This window comes from Oryzias latipes, chromosome 24 (assembly GCF_002234675.1).
Source record: "Oryzias latipes chromosome 24, ASM223467v1".
Classification (NCBI taxonomy): domain Eukaryota; kingdom Metazoa; phylum Chordata; class Actinopteri; order Beloniformes; family Adrianichthyidae; genus Oryzias; species Oryzias latipes.
In genome coordinates, this window is record NC_019882.2 from 19,201,525 (window position 1) to 19,220,311 (window position 18,787).

The 18,787-nt window shown below is 40.2% G+C and overlaps 1 protein-coding gene across 5 annotated transcripts in view; it reads left to right on the top strand.

Moving 5' to 3' along the window:
* The window catches only part of LOC105357234 (nesprin-2), a 44,866-nt gene that overhangs the window by 13,304 nt on the left and 12,775 nt on the right, over positions 1–18,787 (top strand). For all 5 annotated transcript variants that reach the window (XM_023952713.1, XM_023952712.1, XM_023952709.1 and 2 more), the window contains 9 exons: positions 62–210; positions 2,148–2,295; positions 3,672–3,760; positions 4,492–4,714; positions 4,807–5,004; positions 8,728–8,838; positions 10,712–10,867; positions 13,713–13,871; positions 15,621–15,787. In XM_023952713.1, the coding sequence (XP_023808481.1) occupies positions 62–210; positions 2,148–2,295; positions 3,672–3,760; positions 4,492–4,714; positions 4,807–5,004; positions 8,728–8,838; positions 10,712–10,867; positions 13,713–13,871; positions 15,621–15,787 (1,400 nt within the window). The remainder of the gene's footprint in view (positions 1–61; positions 211–2,147; positions 2,296–3,671; positions 3,761–4,491; positions 4,715–4,806; positions 5,005–8,727; positions 8,839–10,711; positions 10,868–13,712; positions 13,872–15,620; positions 15,788–18,787) is intronic.

Sequence of the window (18,787 nt, forward strand, 5' to 3'; positions counted from 1 at the left end):
ATTGAGGTTCAGAATCGTCCGTTTTTTTAAATGAAATAGTCTGACGTATCTGGTTCTACAGGAACTTCTGCAGGAGCTTAGTGCTTTGCTTCCATCGTTGGTGGAAATCAAGGAGACAAGTCAAGATGTTGTCCTGAATAACCAGGAGAGGCTGCAGGAGCTCTGCAGGAGGTGGAGGGACAGCATGACCCAGGCCTCACACCTGTACAGGTTTGGGATCTTTCTAGTTTGCAGATCCATAGATCAGTGGTTTCCCACCCCAAGGACCGCAAATCAGCACGGAACTGAGCAGCAGACCAAAAAAAGTCATTACCTACATTATTTCTGTTTTATTTATAATCTGCAATAATCTAAAAGTTTTATTTTAAAAAACTTTAGATGGACAAGGCCGATGTTGGCGTCAATATTTTTTAGCTTCCACTCTGACAGTTATGGGTCGAGAGAAAATCTAGATCACATTTTAATGGTTCCTATTAAAATTATAAAGTTTAAAGCAGCTGCAGATATTTTACAGAGGAAGAAGATAAACTTTACCCTCTAAAATTAAGAGAAACTGGAGGCTAAAAACACATCAGACACCCACTTCAGCCTTGTTCAGACCGGTTCATTAAGATGACATTAAAGCGGTCTGAGGCTTGAAAAAGGGTGGAGACTACTGGTTCAGAGAACTACAACCCTAAAGAAGCAGTTATGGTCAGGATGCTTTTGGGCAGTCAGGCAACTAGCTGTATGCATTCAAATCAGGATCAGCTTAAAGTGAATGAAAAAAACTGATTCTAAATCTTAAAACAGTGGTAAACTCAAAAGTACACCATGTACAGTTCAGACCAAAAGTTTGAACACACCTTCCCATTCATTTAAATGAGAAGGCGTGTCCAAACTTTAGGTCTGTCCTGTAAATTTGAAAGAAAGATTTAAAAGATTTGAATACAACTATCAACCTAAAACCTTTACTGAAGTTTAAAGAAAAGTTTATTTACCAGCTGCTGTTTTGTATTTTCACATTTAGATTTGTTGTTTCTCTTCCTTTTAGTTTTCAGTTTCTATTCATTCTTTTCTTTTTCGTACTTGAGCCTCATTGTTCGTGGAGGTGTGGCGTTTTAGCCCATCGGGCCACGGTGACGTCATTTTTACTCCAGAACAGCATCTGTTGTTGGCGCTTCATGTGAGGAGGGATGACGCAGGCGGCGCCAATCACAGACGCTGACATCACCATCACTAGATGTTAACCATGTTCTGGTACCCAATGGGTTTATAGCCCCACCCTTACATAAAATTAGGGTCAGCACCTTTGACTGTATAGGAGAACTGGACGGAGTGAGTGTGATGTCACCCATAGAAATGGCTTATTTCCGTTTCCACCTTAATGAAGTCAATTCAGTCTCCACTTTTTGCCATACATACTTAGCTAAGTTGGAGCCAGACAGTCCAAGTCCAACACTCCCCAATCAGGAGTAAGCTTGTGGGGGTCAGAGGTTTCAAATATTTTGTGTGAGGCATCTGATTGGCCAGTTTATAACTTGAATAACTTGCACGACTGAAAAATAGGATTATCAAGATTTTGTTAAAAAAAAGTATCAGATCAAGAAAGATAGTTCTGACTAATAGAATGAATGAGTATTTCTCTAGAAAAGTCTATGGGATTTTTGGCTTCTTGGAACCAGCGGGTACTTCCTGTTTGGAACGCCGGGGGAGGAGTCACTCAGTCCAGTCCTCACATACAGTCAAAGATCAGCACCAAAAATGAAAAGTCAGAATTGAAACTGTTTATTGCAGCCTGAAAGCAAAGAGGAAGAGAAACAAAAATTGAAAATACAAAACAGCATATTTAACAAAAAACACATTTTCATTTGGTACCAATTTTAGGTTTATGGCTTTTTTTATTGAAGTTATCGCTATGTTTTTTTTCACAACTATTTTTAATTTTTTCTTGTGTACAATATGTATTTTGGGTTTAAAATCTTGTCAAAGTTTACTTCATTCTTAAATTCACAATCCATTTTTTCAGTCATTTTATGTGGATCCTGATATGACCCAATACAGCCGCTTTAAAAAATGTTTTTGAAAAATCATAAGTTTTCCCCTCCAAGTCAGTTCCCAGATTTTAAACCCCCCTCTGAGTTATTACACTTGATTCTGCTGTGCAGGAGGCTGCATGAAGAGCTGCAGCGATCCAGGAGCTTTGAGGAGAACCTTAAGAACCTAAAATCCATCCAGGAGGAGCTGGAACGGGAGACTCTGTGCATGAAGACTACAACGTCCATGACCCTCCAGGAGATGCTGGTCGCCCAGCAGGTACATTCCGGTGTATTCATATCTAAAAGGAGAAAAAATGTAACTCACCTCGTTTTAAACTCAAGGCTGTTTGTCAGAAACAGACCCAGAGACACATCAGCAGCAGCAGTACGAGCTGACAGACTGAATGTCCTTTCTATTGAATTGAACTGAAAAACTACCAGTAGCTTAAATCTCTTTCCACAGTTACATTTTAAACTAATCTGATTACCATATTTTTTGGACTTCAAGTCGCTCTGTAGTATCAGGAGCAGCAGCGAAAAAAGCATAATAGAGAAGAAAAAAACGATATATAAGTCGTTCCTTTGAGAGGGAAGCGCTGGGCTTCTGAGAAAAAAATCCACCAAGCATGGCGGAATGCTGCGTTAACACCGAACACGATTCATGCGTCACGTTTCTCTGCCTCTTTTCAAATTCACTGCTCGATGTTTCTCCAAAACATATTTCCACAAACTAGACGCTCCTGTCACGTGTTGGAGAGGTCACCGTCAAATTTTTAGCGTCATCGCTACATAGAAGCATGGACTGTAGATCTCATACAGTACACAGAAGACACGGATGACGTCAAGAGATGGGGTTAATTTCTTTTGAAGAGCTCTACGAAAACATTGGTAAACATGTCTCCATGCTGTGAAAAAGCAGACTGGATAATTCTATGAACCTGGGTTCATAGAATTATCCAGTCTGTTTTTCACAGCGATCTTAACCATCGACTGCAGGAGCTGTAGCTGAAAGACGAATGCTGTCAGCGGTACTTCTGTGTCTCTGTGACCCAATTTATTGACTTGCTGTCATGCATTAGTTCAGTAAGGACTAAAATAAGAACAAGAATAATATTGTTTTGATGCAAATAAGAAAAATAACAAAAAGCTCAGGAGGAGTACGATCAGATTCTCCTCCATGTTTGTTTCAGTCAGCACTTCTTCTTCTGTCAGGAGCAAGTACTTATACACACAGCTATGCGCCCTCTAGTGGGAAAAAACGGTTAAAGTGCAATTGGTTGTTGGTGGGAAAATGGGGAGCCAGTTTAGCTCGTGCTGGTTTGCGGCGCCTTCCGTCCGTGAAACCAGGGTTCGACTCCGGCCTGCTCCCTGTTCCCTTCTCTACCTCTGCCGGTTCCAAGCCCGGTTTGAGAAGGTTGCGTCAGGAAGGGCATCCGGCGTAAAACATTGCCAAATTTACCATGCGACTTGTTCACTGTGGCGACCCCTGATGGGAGAAGCCGAAAGTGGAAGAAGGTTGTTGGTGGGAAAATAAAGAATATATGCACTAATATTTCAGTTTTAAAAAGCATATATAAGTTGCTCCCCTAGCAAAAAAAACGATACTCACCGGGTTCCCTGGTTGTCATGGTCCTCTGTGGTTCACTCCTACAGCAGCTTCAGGCTGAGATCAGTGTTGGACATCAGCTCCTGCAGGATCTTCTCTGTCATAACGTCCAGCCTGCAGGGAAATCAGAAGACAGGTAACCGATTTTATCACATATGAACACTTTAGATCAGCGTTGTTGCATGAGAGTCAAACTTTTTTTTTTTTACTTTTTGTGTTGTCCTTATGGACTATTTTTTTGTAGTTCATGTGGCCGCCATATTTTAAAACATTGTTCTAGATGATGAGACTATTTTCTGTCCAAGTTGGTGTTGTTCAACAAGGTAGAACAAATTGTCATAGTTTATTCATGAGTAAAATTAAATTTATCGTAATATATGCACAGCGTTTACTTTTCTGTAAAAACAGCACATAGTTTGTAAAATAAAAAAATATTTCTTTTTAAGGACCCACTTTAAGGGTCAACATTATGTTGTGTGTAATTGTGAAGTAATGCTAAATGTTGTTGTTAATGCTAAGAAAAAATTATATTAAAAAAAAAGTTCATTTTTTTCAGTTGTCCTGTCCAGCAGCTGAGCAGACAGAGAAGAGCTGAAGGGCTCTTGTGTTAAATTTGTGTAAAAAACTTTTTCTCAACATTCTCTACAAAACTATTGTAGTCGATGTGCAAAACTGATGCTGGAAAATTCTGAGATTTGAGTGTTTTTGGTCATTTTTTTATTCTCTGCACTGATTTTCTACACTTGTTTGGAAAACTGATGACTTTCTTAAAAATGTCCTCCACCTGTGACAAGCTGTAATTAATGAATTAAGAGCCTTCTTGATTTGTTTTTTGGTGAAATCACATTTTCTTTTTCATTCATGCAGATCTGAACTTGTCACCTCTGTGAAGAAGAGCTGGCTCACCTCCGTGTTGGGAAATGAACAGAACTGGACATCCATAAAGCAATGCCTGCATCAGTGGAAGGTTTATCAGTGTGGCACAGCACTTCTGCAGAGGCTCTTTGAGACCCTGGAGGCTGTCCTGCCTCTAACGGGACTGTCTCTGTACTCATTAGAACAGCTGCAAAGCTGCACGAATCTTCTCCAAGTCAGTTCATTTCATCATTTCAATCACGAACAGAACAGTGCTGTAGCTCATTGGTTTAATAATCTGTCCTTGTTTGTGTGTTTTTCCAACAGTGTGTTGAGAAGTCTGTGGGTCAACATATTGCTGTATACACTCAGACTGTGGGGGCTGCAGACCATTTGCTGGAAATCATTCCTGAGTGGGAGGGTCGGACTCGACTGAAGGCGGAGCTTCAGGAAACAAAGGAGATGTGGCAAAAAACCACATTACTCTTGAGGAGAAACCAGGAACTGGTTGATACCGCCATCCAGGTAACATCACTAATCCTGGTGGTTTGAGTGACTGAAGATCAGGAGAAGTACAGATCTTTTTGAAAGCGAAAAGATTTCAATAAAATAAGTGTTGAATTGTCCCTGCTTCCACAGAAAGGTTTCGAGAACCTTAATGAAACGTCATAGCACAAAACCGATCAAAACAGCAGCATTCACGGGGGTTGTATCCCATAGCAACCATTTGATATTTTTCACATCTACACATAATTAATATGTGTAGCAATTTTCAAATTTTTACGACAACTTTTTTTTAAAATTTCCTTAGCAACCAAAATTACTCACATTGTTAAAATTATGATCTGTGCTCACCCTCTTTATAAGGAGTGTTTCATTTAATAACAATGAGGTTTTGTTCTGTGTAAGTACAATAGATGATGGGACTTTTTTTAAATTACTTTTTGTCCCAATGTTCCATGTTTACCAAAATAAAAGTTTCTTCTGGGTCGACTGCAAAAGTAGAAATCAATAAGAAAGAAAAAATCTTGGATTTGTGGTTGCACCCTCTGCTTTCAGGGATTTCTGCAGTAAGATCCCAGTAGTGTTTTGTTATAACATATAGAGCATGGCTAGACATTTAGGAATTTTTCCCATTATTGCTCCATTGGTGCAGTTGCCATGGAGACATAAACTAAAGATTAAGTCATTATTTTGATTTATTAAAAATCAACAATCAAATTTTGAACATTTATGTTCTTGATTGTTTGAGTATGTGACAAAAATCGTTTGATCATTTGACACAAAGAAAAATTACTGAAGAAAATGACTGATCTATGTATCTGTACTGGTGGGGAAAAAGTAATGACAATATTATAAAGTAAGAGTTCATTTAGCTTGTTTTAATGCATCATTCTGGTTCTAGAAAAACAAAAACGTTGACATGGTTGACAAATTTAGTTTTTGTGGTGTTTTTACATGTTCTTTTGGCATTTTACTGATGATGGAGGACATATATATATAAAGAACATTAAGCTCAAAATTAACATTTGTGTTACAACGCTAATGTTAGGTTGCGGGTGTGAGGGGCTGTAAGCAACAGGTGGGGGAACGGAGGGGCAGGGTTGCTCCCCTCCAATGGCACGTATAGAAAATGAGACAGATTTTTCATTTTGCCTAAAAATTGACATAATTATAATGAAATACTTTTTCAATAGATGATCGGAGTGGGACTTTAAAAACCATTAAAACAATGTAGCTTCTAATCAGCCATGCATACTGAAAGACCAACTAAAGTACCTCGAATTCATAAAATACAAAGATTTTAATCAAACAAAAGGAATTTAAAAAATGTAAAGATGAACGTCATTTCAAAATGGCTGCAGGGAGAAGGGTTTCTGTTCACAGCTTTTAACGAGAAACAACACTAGACGGCATGTGTTTCAGTATTTACAAGGGAGGAGGGGATCTGCTGAATGACCCCAATCCAGGACCCGACCCAAACACACATTGATGCTGCAGCCAGGAGGATCACAGAGAAACTCAAATCTCTCCATGATCCACATCCAGAAACAGCTGATCCCCACAGTCATTCCATCACACCTCCCCCCATGCGTGAGCATGCTCATAGTGTGAAAGAACATGCAACAGAGTGTTCAGCTCTTTGTCATGGAGAAAAATAAGACCTGAAACCATGAATCACCTCAACACGGCACAGCTTCTTAAGCCACTCGCCACTTCACCATCAGTTTTATATTTAAATGTCCTATTTTCGTCCAAATATCAGCATTCATGAAGCAAGAAAGTCCAGCACGTGTTGGATGTTTACGATCTACTTTATTCTAGGGCTTGTGGGAGTTCATTGTCATATTTTAATTTTTTAGGGGGGCACAGATTCTGTCAGGCCACTAATTGAGCCTGCCAGAATCTGTGCCCCCCAATCATTTGCAGTAGAAACAAAAATGATTTATTAATTGTCTCTTGTTAAACACTTCCATAATAAAATCATTTTCATAAATTGCGTTTCTCATTCTAAATTAGCCAAACAAACACCGTTTTTAGTTTTTGTTTTTTACACAGAAAGCTGTTGTTGTTTTACGTAGAATATGTGGAAAACAATGCAAATATGACAATAAACTCCCAAAAGCTGCATAATAAAGTCTATCGGAAACATCCACCTTCATTTTACGCTTTTTGGGGCAAATCAACGATGCCAGGGACGGGAGAAACAGATTCTGGCGGGGGAAACATGTTGCGGCACAACAAGCGATATCTATGCTGATTGTTTAACAAAGCATCAGTTCAGAGAGAAAGTTCCCCACTAACCGGTTATTTTTGTCCAGATGATGAAGCTAAAGGTTGTTTTAAAGAAGACCAGCGCAGTGATCCAGAAGATTTAAGCTCTGGATCCTCTGTTTTTAGGAGTGAATTATCACTTTTTAATGCAGCAAGCCAATCAGAATCGAGTATTCACCCGGACCATGGTATGAGTATTTTAAACCTGAAAGGTGCATGGTCTTCAAATAAGAAATTTACAGTAATATTGGTTAAAACAAATTTAGCTGTTTTTCTACTTTGCATGAAAAAAATTAAAAGTAATCTATTGCAATAAAATTTCCATTTAATAGTTCATTGGAATTTAAAGGAATAAGGGTTCAAAGAGTCCTGGCCGAATGATTGACAAATAATCATCTCACCAAATCTGGCCCTCTTTGCAAAAAGTTGGACACCACTGTTTTAGCCAATAGGAAGCATCACTGGCATGTAAGTTGGAAAACATGTAGGACACTCGAGGCCTGTGTCTGAGACCTTAAAACAGTGTTTGCCACTTCCACCTCGTCTGCATGAAACCAGCTGAGTCCGTGGTTGTCATCATTGACCTAAGGTCAGCAAAGAAAACCAGAAAGTTTTTTAAAAAGTCATGTCAATCAAAAGGCCATGCCCCTTTTAACACAACTGCATTTTATACAAAAAATAAATTGTTAATAAAAATCTACTTCCAGCACATTTTCAGGTGACAGAGGATAGAATTGTTTGTAACAGGTCACCTAGCGGTTTTCTGGTAAACTGGCAAACAGGTCACTTTCCTTTTCACACCAGCTTCAAACAGGAAGTTCATGAGTTTTACTTCATGTAGGTTAGACTTCTTTCCGTGTGTTTTGCAACACTCAGACAATGAAGTGTGTTAGCGGTCTTAATTTTGATTCTTTAATTTTGGCAACCCCACTCACCCTGCATGGAGCAATTTTGATAACTATTTAACAGAGGCAATAAAAAAAAAAAAATTAACAGAGGCCATATTAAGAAACGTTAGTGGTCTGTAGATTAGTTCCACCATGTTTTTTTTTTTTACTTTCCCATATTTCAAAAAAAATGCAACTGTTTGGATAAAAATTAGGAAAGTCAAATTTCAGAGCAGCTACAAATAATCGATCATCATTTGCAGCAGCTAAAATTACAGTTGAATCCTGGGAAACATCTCAATCCTTTAGACTTATGTGATCGTGTGGACCCCTCAGGGCCAATGAAATTCATTTGAACGACATGGCAAAGGTCAGAGTAATCCAGGAACCAGGTGAGTTCTTAGAACACCCAACAGTGGGTTCTGCTAAAGCCTCTATGAAGAGAAAACACTTTCTCGCATTAATGTTGTGTCAGAAATGGACAGAAAGTCGTCTCTTCTTTTCATCAGCGTTCTCCCTGTTTCTCATTAACTAAATACTCTTCTAAATGAAGACATTCCACTCTTCTGTCTTCTTTTCTGCTCAGATGTGGGCCCAGTGTCAGGATGGGATAACCGAGGTCGAATCTGAACTGGACAACGTGAAGCAACGTCTGGCTGAAAATTTTGAAGAATTTAAGGAGACAGGGGTTATCCAGGTGGGAAATGTCCATATTTATTTGACATGTAATCTAAATATGAGAAAACTGATTGCAAGGTTAAAAAAAGTCAATTTAGCAAAGTATTACAATAAGCTAAACGGTTAAAGCTGTAAAGAAACTACATGCTTTTAGTTATTTGAAAAAAGCCGGTTCTCAGCAATGTTTATTTATGAAGCACTTTGTTTAAATTTAATCAAGATGCCAACTAAAGTTCATCTATTTATCCATTTTTAAAACGTTTCCAGAGGTCTTTTAATTATGATGATGTCGTTTTTAGCCCAACTATAAACCTCTATTGTTTTCTCAAACAGTTTCTGCAGAGCAGCAGGAGTTTATTAGACTTTACCTGTAAAAAAAAAAGAAAAGAAATTTGCCTAAAGTGTGGCGATACTTGCTGCAGAGCAACACCGCCCCTCTTCCCCTCCTTGTTGCAAGGGGCTCAGAGCAGGGAGCATGTGGTTCGCTCAGCATATTTTCTACCTCACAAATATAATCTTTTTCCAACTTCCTTGTTTTCTTGTGCTACTGATTCAGATTCATCCCAATTTGAATAAAGAAATACTCAGAAATGCAATTTTAAGCTTTGTTTCCTTTAAATATTTCCTCCATCATCAGGAAAAATCCACAAGAACATGACCAAACACCAAAAACACAATTTTCCTTAGAGTGGGTCTTAAATGCAGCATAAAGGGTCAACAGCTTAAATTAAAATTTCCAAGACTTATATATAACCGTGGAGCTAATATATCTATCCATCTAGCTATCTGTCTGTCTGTCTGTCTGTCTGTGTATATATATATATATATATATAGTCAAGGGGTTAATCTTTACTTCCCAAAGATTGTAGTTTTAAAAATAAAAATAGAAAAAAGGATCAATAAAGCAAAAATCTTCAAAATCCAACCACTGAGGGAAAAAAGAGATTTTGACCCACTGACTGTATATGGAACTGGACTGAGTGAGTGTGATGTCATCCATAAAAATGGTTTACTCCAGGCTCCAACCAGATGAAGCTATTTCAGTCACCATTCTTTCACGATACAGACGTCGCCATGTTGGAACCAGACACTGTTTAGTGCACCCACTCTCACCAATCAGGAGTGAGCTTGTTGGAAGGTCACACCCCTTCTACTCAGGAGAGTCTGTCAAACTTTCAAACGTTAGACCACATACTTACATTCAGCGACCTGATTGGCCAGTTTTAACTTAAATAGCTTGCATTATAGAAAAAATATCATGAAAAAAATTAAGATGATCAAAAAGATGTAAAAAAAAAGGTATCAGAGCAAGAATGGTTACTCTCTCAAATATAACGACTGAGTAACAGCTGTTTATTGCTTTATAGAAGTCTTTGGGATTTTTGGCTTATTGGAACCAGCTCGGACTTCCTGTTTGGAACGCGAGGGGGAGGAGTCACTTAGTCCAGTTCTCATATACAGTCAGGGGTTTGTAATCACCTTGTACGTTTTCCTCATGGGTACATGTGACACCGACAGGAAGTTGAGTTCTGAGCAAACGCATATGTTCTTAAATAAAGTATAAACGGAAACCAGAAACGTTTGCACTTTAAAAAAAATAAAAATAAAAGAAAATCCCCCAAAAAACTGGACATTCACAAACTATGAAGGGGATTTTATTTATGGGATCTAATCAAAGTTTGCCTTAGGTCAGCTCATCTCCTAACTTGCCCTTCGACTCAACCAGCTAGCCTTAACCCCCCCCCCTCCCTTTTTTTCCCCTGGTTTACTGCCCCATATCCCCTCCCCCTTCATTCCCTCCCCCTGTCCGGTCCACGGCTCTATAATCTCCGGAGTTGAAGCAGCTTGCTTCTTCATGGCAGTCTGAGCGGCCGCTTGTTTGCGTCATGCAGGAGATGGAGCTGTGCCTGCAGCGTTCCTCCGCCGGGCTGAGGGAATCGGCCTCCATCAGGACCCGCCTGTCCCAGCACGTCGCAGCCAGCGACGCCGCCGTGCTGGAGCAGCAGCTGGAGCAACTCCACGCCCAATGGGAAGAGCTGTGTGTGAAGGTATGACTCCTACAACCCTGTCAGGTGTGTGGGAGGCCGTGCAGGTGCAGCAGGTGCAGCAGGTGGAGAGGGTCCTCTCTTCAGGCTGAGCATGTGGGGCTTTTGGGAGGGAAACCGTCTCATTAAAATGCAGCAGTTTGCCTCTAAACAGATCAAATTCTTTCAGCCTGAACTCCTCACAGCTTGATCCACGTTTATCCAGAAAGTTCTGGCTGCTTCTACAGTTTGATATCCGAACCAGCATCTTCAGGCTGTTTTTAGCTGCTCCACATTCCTACAGAAAACAGTCTGCTTATAGCTGAGAAACGAATGATTATGACAAACCTTTGTTGGAGAAAAGGGGTGAGTTTTAGTCACATTCAGTGGAGTTGTTGTGGTTGTTTCCTCCTGCTTCCTCCAATGTAAAACATGAACATCTGAGGGGCTGCTGTTGTTGTTCTCCAGCATGGTCTCCAGGTCCGGATCGTTTTTTCCAGCATTGTGCTGAACAGGTTGTAGATGAGGAGCCGCTAGAGTGGATCTGCCAAGCAGATGGCTCAGCGTTGCTGAAGGGACGCGGCGGGACGGGGCTCCATTGTTCCTGGGGAGGCACAAAGTCCTCACAAAGCACCCCAAATTCCCCCGCAGTCCAGAGAAGCCGCCGGCGCTCCGCCCTCCCACCACCACAGAGGAGCCCTGAGGGCATGCTGAGCCCCTGATCCAATAGATCATCAACCCCCCCAAATCAGCTTTGTCAGGGGGGTGTTTTTACTGAATTAAGCTGTCATTAGGAAAATGGACCTTGTTAATTTGACCAAATAGCCAGAATCTCCTCGGGGGTTTCTCCTGATTCTCCTCAGTCTGAATTAGATTAAATGTCGTCGTTCCAGCAGAACGTTTGATCCGCTCTGAAATGTGTAATCACATTTCTCAAGGGATTTTCTAATTTTCACCATAAACTCGACTGTGTTAACTAACCAATGGTTTTATAGATCAGAGTTTTGTTGTTGTTGGGATATTTTTGGCTGCAAATAATAATCAACTGCTGTGTTTTGACGTTTTGCTATTTTAAATATTAGTAAAAGTTTGGTTCGAACAATCAGAACTTTAAATCAGGGAAGGGCAAACCTTTTGACCTGTAGAGTCCTTAAATTTGGCAGAAGGGCCAAACCAGGAACAGGTATGTAGTGTTTTGGTAATCCACCTTATAAGAGAAAGAAAAAAGCTGGAACCTGGACAAGATATGCTTTAATTTTGAATGAAAATGTATTTATAAAATTTAAAAAACAGTTTTATTTCCAAACGGTGTCTCTTGTTTTTTGTTTTAGTGCAAATTGCACCAATGAGTAGATCTTCCCTTTGGAAAAAAATGCAAATTTGGAGAAACGCTGCATGTCTGTGGTGTTGGAATGATTGGAAAAATGACTGTCGGACTTGAAAAATGCACATAAACATCAGAAAAACAACAAGACAAATGGTGCATTACATTACAGACCAAAAGTTTGGACAAACCTTCCCATTCATTCGAATGAGAAGGTTTGTCCAAACTTTTGGTCTGTACTGTACTTTTATCTTTCACAAATGTCTCTGTCATGTTGGGAGAAACATTTTTTAAACTTCATTGTTGAAAACCATTTTGAAAGCTATAAAAATGGTTGCTAAGGACAAATTTAATATTGATTTGATGAACGGACCAGAAAAATAACTAAACTTATTTTTTAGGTGCATGCTACAGAAAAATACTGAATTTGTGCAAATTTCTTCACCTTTAGGTTTCTATTCTATTTCCAAATTTGACTTAAAGAGCATTTTTCTATTTTTGACCTTTTTGAACTCATTCTATTGAAGTGCACACAATAGTTTAGAGATGGTGACTATTTTCTCGTGGCGTCCTTTCAAAGCAGGCGATCTTACAGTGAAAGCCCTTAGACAGATAGTTGTCAGAACCAGATGTGTATTGTGTGCAGTCAAGTCCCTTTGTAATTAAGTCTGTTATGATTTAAGTAGATGGTCAAACTAAAGGCACACGGCACATGGAGCGTCCGGCCTGGAGCCGTTCAATGGTGTATGCAGATTTATGTAGGTCACATTGATTCATTAGCGGGAAGCTCTGAGGCGTTGGATTCAAAACATGTATTCAAAAAAGGCACAAAAAGTACAGAAGGTACATTATGATTTAAAAAAAAACAGTAGCCGTTTAAGCTTTTCTGATTTCGAATATAAAGTTACTGGAATCAGCAGATCCTAATAACATAGTTAATAGTCATCTGTAAATTCTTAATTTTCAGTTACAAATTCAAAGGGACACCCCTTTATTTACAGGCTGATATATATTAAATCTTTGTTTGCATGTCTGTCCATCCAAACATCTATCCATTAATCCATACATACATGGATTTATGTATGTATGTATATGTGTGTTGGTGTGCATCATTGGATGTATGTTTGGTTGTATATATGTACGGTGTTATGAGGCATGTTTAATTTTATGGTTGATATTATGTATGGTATGTTTTTTATTCAGTGCATGTATGTATTGGATGGAATGGTTTATTTGGAATTGGAGACATGGCATGAAGGGGTCAATAAACTTTATTGGCTCAAGATCATGTAAATATAGAAATTACTGCTACATTAGTTTATTATGAAAAATATAATATCATTTATGTGAATATTTGAACTACATGATAAAACAATAACTAGTTTCTAGAATGAAGAGGAAATATTACAAAGACTGTCCAACAATATTATGAAAATACATTTTGTTCTTTCTGGGTTTGTAGTCACTGATAAATCTCTTATCCTACCCATCATGCTTTGTTTTCATCTTCAATAATTCTCTTTTTTGTTTTTTTACCCTTTCAAGGTTTCTTTGCGCAAACAAGAAATCGCTGACCGTCTTAATGCTTGGACCATTTTCAATGACAAGAACAGGGAGTTTAGTGATTGGCTGACTCAGATGGAGAAGAAGATCTACCACACAGGAGATCTGAGCATTGAGGAGATGGTGGAGAAACTGAAGAAGGTACGACGCTTGAACATGATTAACAGCAGGGGAGTTTCCTCTCCTCTGTAGGTGAACATCCGAGCAAAGAAAACCTCGGCTGACATGTCAGACGTTAGAACTTTGTGGTCAAACCTGTTGGTTCTCATTTAGACGTGTGACGTCAAACCTCAACGTAGCACAAGACTTTAGGAATAAAGTTGGCAAAAAGCTTAACAGTAGAGCCACATAGTTAGGCATGGTGGTGGAGGAATTGTAATTTGTGCTTTTTTTATCTTGCAAACAAACAGCTACAGTTTGGTAATGAGGTCTCAACGGAGGCCAATAAAATGCTGAACAGAGAATACGATTTATTCAGAATGTGGTTTACCTAGTTTTTTTTTTTTTTGGTCAAGCCTTTATTGGCCCGTGCATCACCGTAACTCTTCGACCGTTTGTGCAATTGAAGTAGTTTCATCAGATTCTGAGTGTGGAGAAAAGCAGCTTTGTGTGGATATGCAACAGCAATAAAGGGTCAGTTGGAATCGCATCAATTACGCCAACGGTCAAAGAGTTACATTCATTTAAAGAGTTGGTGTTGTTTCCTTTCACCAGTGACAGGTCTAGTGCTAAAGAGTTACAGTAAACCTAAACAGGAATTTGGACTCCTAGAGTAACAGGAAGTGTAAAGGCAACTCAAAGCTTTTTGCTGAAATTACATCATCAAGAACTCTTTCTTTCTGGTGATCTATATGACAAGACATTTACGTTTACAGTGATGAAGATCATTGCATTTTGTCATTGTAGTTTTAGCAGAACTTACAGAAGTAAGAAATACATTGTATTTCCCTGAAACTTTAGTCAAATGTATCCAGAAGAGGATACAGAACATTTTTGGTCCACTTTAGCGTTTTATTGCCGCATCAATGCAAAATCGGTTCGGCATTTTTCGGAGTGTTTTCTGAGTGCTTTTCATCCCGTTAAATCAAAATCATTTACCGTTGTACAATGGATACATCAGCATGTGAGTACAGGTTTTTGTTCACGTTTTTAGTAAGGGTGTAGGGAGAAAAATTGATTCCGCAATATATCGCGATATTTCATTTGACGAGATCAGTATCGATTCAAATTGCAGTCAGGACGATATTTATTTAATTATTTCTGAGCGTCCTTCAGCGTCTGACTCTTGTTTTCCACTTAAACCCCCGACCACTAGTCGGCAGCACTGCCTACTGATCCTCTTTGAGCTAATTAGTGAAAACTGTTACTTATCCATACTTGGGAGGTTCTTAAAGTGGGCGGAGCAAACTCCCACAGCCAATGTGCGTCTTTTGTATTTAAGAATTTTATTGAGAAGCTCTCCCCGACCTGGTCTTGGAGATCTACCACCCTGCTTGTTTCAGTTCTCTCAGCACTGCTGTCTGTTGAATAGCTGACTCAGGTGTCTCATCGTTCTGATTGGCCAAACACATCCGATGCAGGTAATCAGCAGCACGGAGTGATGGGTGATCTGGAAAACAGAGAGGGGTTTAGATTTGAAGGAGCAGGATTGGTCAGCCCTGGTCTCTATGCAACATCAGATGATCAGTCCAGAGTGTACATGTCTAAGGTTACTACACACATTTGTTAATCCAAAATGGTTATTAATCTTATTCAAATTTCATTAAAGTCTTTCGTTTTTACATTTTTTCTGAAACACTAAAACCAAGATGATGACTTAGTTTTGGTTTGATGAGATAAAAACATCAGACACTTGGTGCCATCTTTGACCCGCCTTTGACCTTTGACCAGGACTGCATGGAGGAAATGAACCTGTTCAGTGAGAACAAGAGCCACCTGAAGCAGCTAGGGGAGCAGCTGCTGCTGGCCAGCGACGAGGCCAAGCAGACCCAGGTCCGTGGGTCGCTGCAGGAGGTCAATCAGCGGTGGAACGACCTCTTTCACCACATCGGAGCCAGGTAAGAAGCAGCAGCAGGTGTCCCCAGCCGCTGCACAGCGGGAAACCGCCACCTTTATGTCCATTAAGGAGTTTTCAAAAGGGGTGCGTTTGGTGAGCACTTTGCAAAGACAAATGACAGGCTGAGGGTCAGATTGTGTTTTTGTATTTAAGATGAATCACAATTTGCATCATTAACCCCCCCACCACCCAAACCACCACCACTTAAGAGCAAAGCTCCTCTGCAGCAGAAAGCATAATGAGGCGGGAGAAAACAGCGGCTCCGAGGCTTCCATCCATCCACCTGCTGTTGAGTTGCTCTGCAGCTGTCGGGAAGACGGAGCAACCCCCTCCAACAGATGGATAGACCTGGACTTCATGCCCCCACCCCATCAACCCCCACCCCAGGAAAAGAAAAAAGCTGTGATTTAGGCTAAAACCCTCATCTCTGTAAGTCCACGCTGACTGCCCCCACTTTTTAAGGGCTGATTGTAGCCCCTCCCCCTGCCTCGGACTTCACTTTTAAAACATATCAACGTGTCACTTTTTAAATCTTTATCTACTTTAAATAGATTATTCAAGCGCCAAGTTTTAGTAAAAGATAGCCGTGTTGCCGTGCAACCTTTGCAAATCTCCCGGTAATTTGGCAGGTGATGGTTACTCCTAATGCAACCGGAGTTACGGCGAGCGCCTAAAAGATGCAGCAGAAGTAAATGTCAGAGTTTTATCTTGAAGCCCTCCTGCCGGCGCCTCGCCTTTGTTCCCCCCCCCATCCGTTCTGTGCCTAAGCACCCCCCCGTCTCCGCTCTGGGCTTTTGTTTGACCTTCATGTGAAGCTGCCGGCCTTTGTGAGGCTGTCAGTGGACAGAGAGGTGGAGGAACCGTCTTTTCCTCGACTGAATTATATCTCCATTCTACGACCACAAACACCCCGTCATGGATTAGAAAGTGTTCACGCTCAAGTTTCCACTGATACTTTGACTAACGCTTGAAACAAGTTTAAAATGAAATAAAAGCAGTAAATAAATGCAGTCAAACAACAATAGAGACATTTTATGGTAAGTGTTTACTAAATGTTAGATATTCAGGGGTTCTAGAGTCTGGAAAAAATTTTCATACTTGTCTAAATTCATTTTTTTTAGTTAAATTTCATTATTTTTCCAGAAACCTTTGACTTTTGTGACAAATCTGTCAGACTATAAAACATGATGTAAAGGAAAAATTTCAGAAAAATCGGTTGTTACACAGGTCAAAAATGAGAAGGTAAAATGTCAACAAAAAAAACTCTTTTAAAAAAACTTTTTTAGCAGAATGTTTGTCTGACTTTACAAAAATGAGCAGGAAACTAGAAAATGAATGTATTGAGCTGCAGTTTAAGTTACTGGATCTGATGGATGGATGGATGGGTGGAGGGAGGGAGGGAGGGAGGGAGGGAGGGAGGGAAGGAGGGAGGGATGGATGAGTGGTTGGTTGATTAGTTATTGGTTTAATGGTTGCTTGGTTAGATAGTTGACTGTTAGGTTTGTTACACGCAGTTGTAAATAAGGGTGAAAAAGACAACAATAATAAAAGTACTTGAATAATTAATATCTCAAAACTATTTGAGATATAAATGCAAGATTTGCAAACTGCAGCTTTTTCACTGATGATTCTGCGCTTTGCTCCAATCCTCTGGAGCCAAACTCTGCTGGGAAATACTGCCTATGAATAAACAATGAAAAAACTCCACATTTGGTCTTATTTCCCACCAACCTGTAGTCTAGGGGCAGGAGATTCAGTAACTTTGCTGGTATTCTTTTAGACAGAGGTCGCATATGTTTTATCAAGAATTTATAAGACATTTACTGGCCCCTCAGTTCTAAGATGTTTTCTTCAGTTTCTGTTGAGTTCATAAAGTTTCTTTGAATTTGAACTGCCTTAGGGCTGCAGAGAAATTACAACAGGAACACAAATGTTCAGACGCAAAATCGGTCTTAAGAAATGAAAACATCAGAAGTTGTTAGAGTTTAAATCAAAAACTCCCCAGAATCCCTTGCTGGTTAAAAGTGCAAAGATCCCGCCATGGGAGCTTCTTCTTTTGATTGTCCCTGACGGATCAGACAGTCTCGGGAATGACCATTGACTGTATAGAAGAACTGGACTGAGTGACCCCTCCCCCCTGGCGTTCCAAACAGGAAGTACCCCCAGGTTCCAAGAAGCAGGACATACCATAGGCTTTAAGAATCTTCCAATCTCACCAAACTCTTTTCAGAAATCCTTTAATGTCATTGTTACACAAGTAGCTTTTGACAACGAAAGGGTGATGGACTTGCAGCTTCCTATCCTAGCTCCTGATAGTTAAGGTGGGGTACACACCAGACAGCTCGCCAGTCTGTTGCTGTTACACTCACACATTTACAGCATGTTTTGGGACTGTCTGAGAAAACCCACGCATGCACAAGGAGAACATGCAAACTCTAACCAGAAATTTCCCAGCTGGGATTTGAACCAGGCATGATGCTGAACCCCACTTCCCCCCGGGAGCCTGGTTAGCGTCAGTCCTCTGCCACCATCACTGTAGGAATGAATGTGAATCAGACGATGACTGCAAAGCAGTATGGGTCTTAAAGAAGAAAGACGAGCTATGTTTAAGGACATGCCAGTTCCCCAGTGTGTAGATTTACACCCACCTCTCATAATGGAAATGTGTCTTCATCAATGGAGGGGTGCTTGGTGTGCCATCAAGACTGACTGTGAAGGCGGGCGCCACGAAAGAGGAAGTTCAAAGCTTTGCAAACGCCACGCTCCTGACTCTGAGGTGAACCCTTCAGGCCAGCGGTTTCAGCGTGCAGCCTGTTGGGACCCTCTTCATTCTTCACAGTTTTCCCGTCTGAATATGTGGACAGAGAGAAAGTTCTGGCAGCAGCTGCTAGACCTCAACGGCGGAGGCGGGATCAAACACAGAAATTGACTCAAACTCCAAAATGGGGCACACTTCAGGCTTTTAAGCCTCGGATAAGGGCCTGTATTGTCCCGTGCGTTG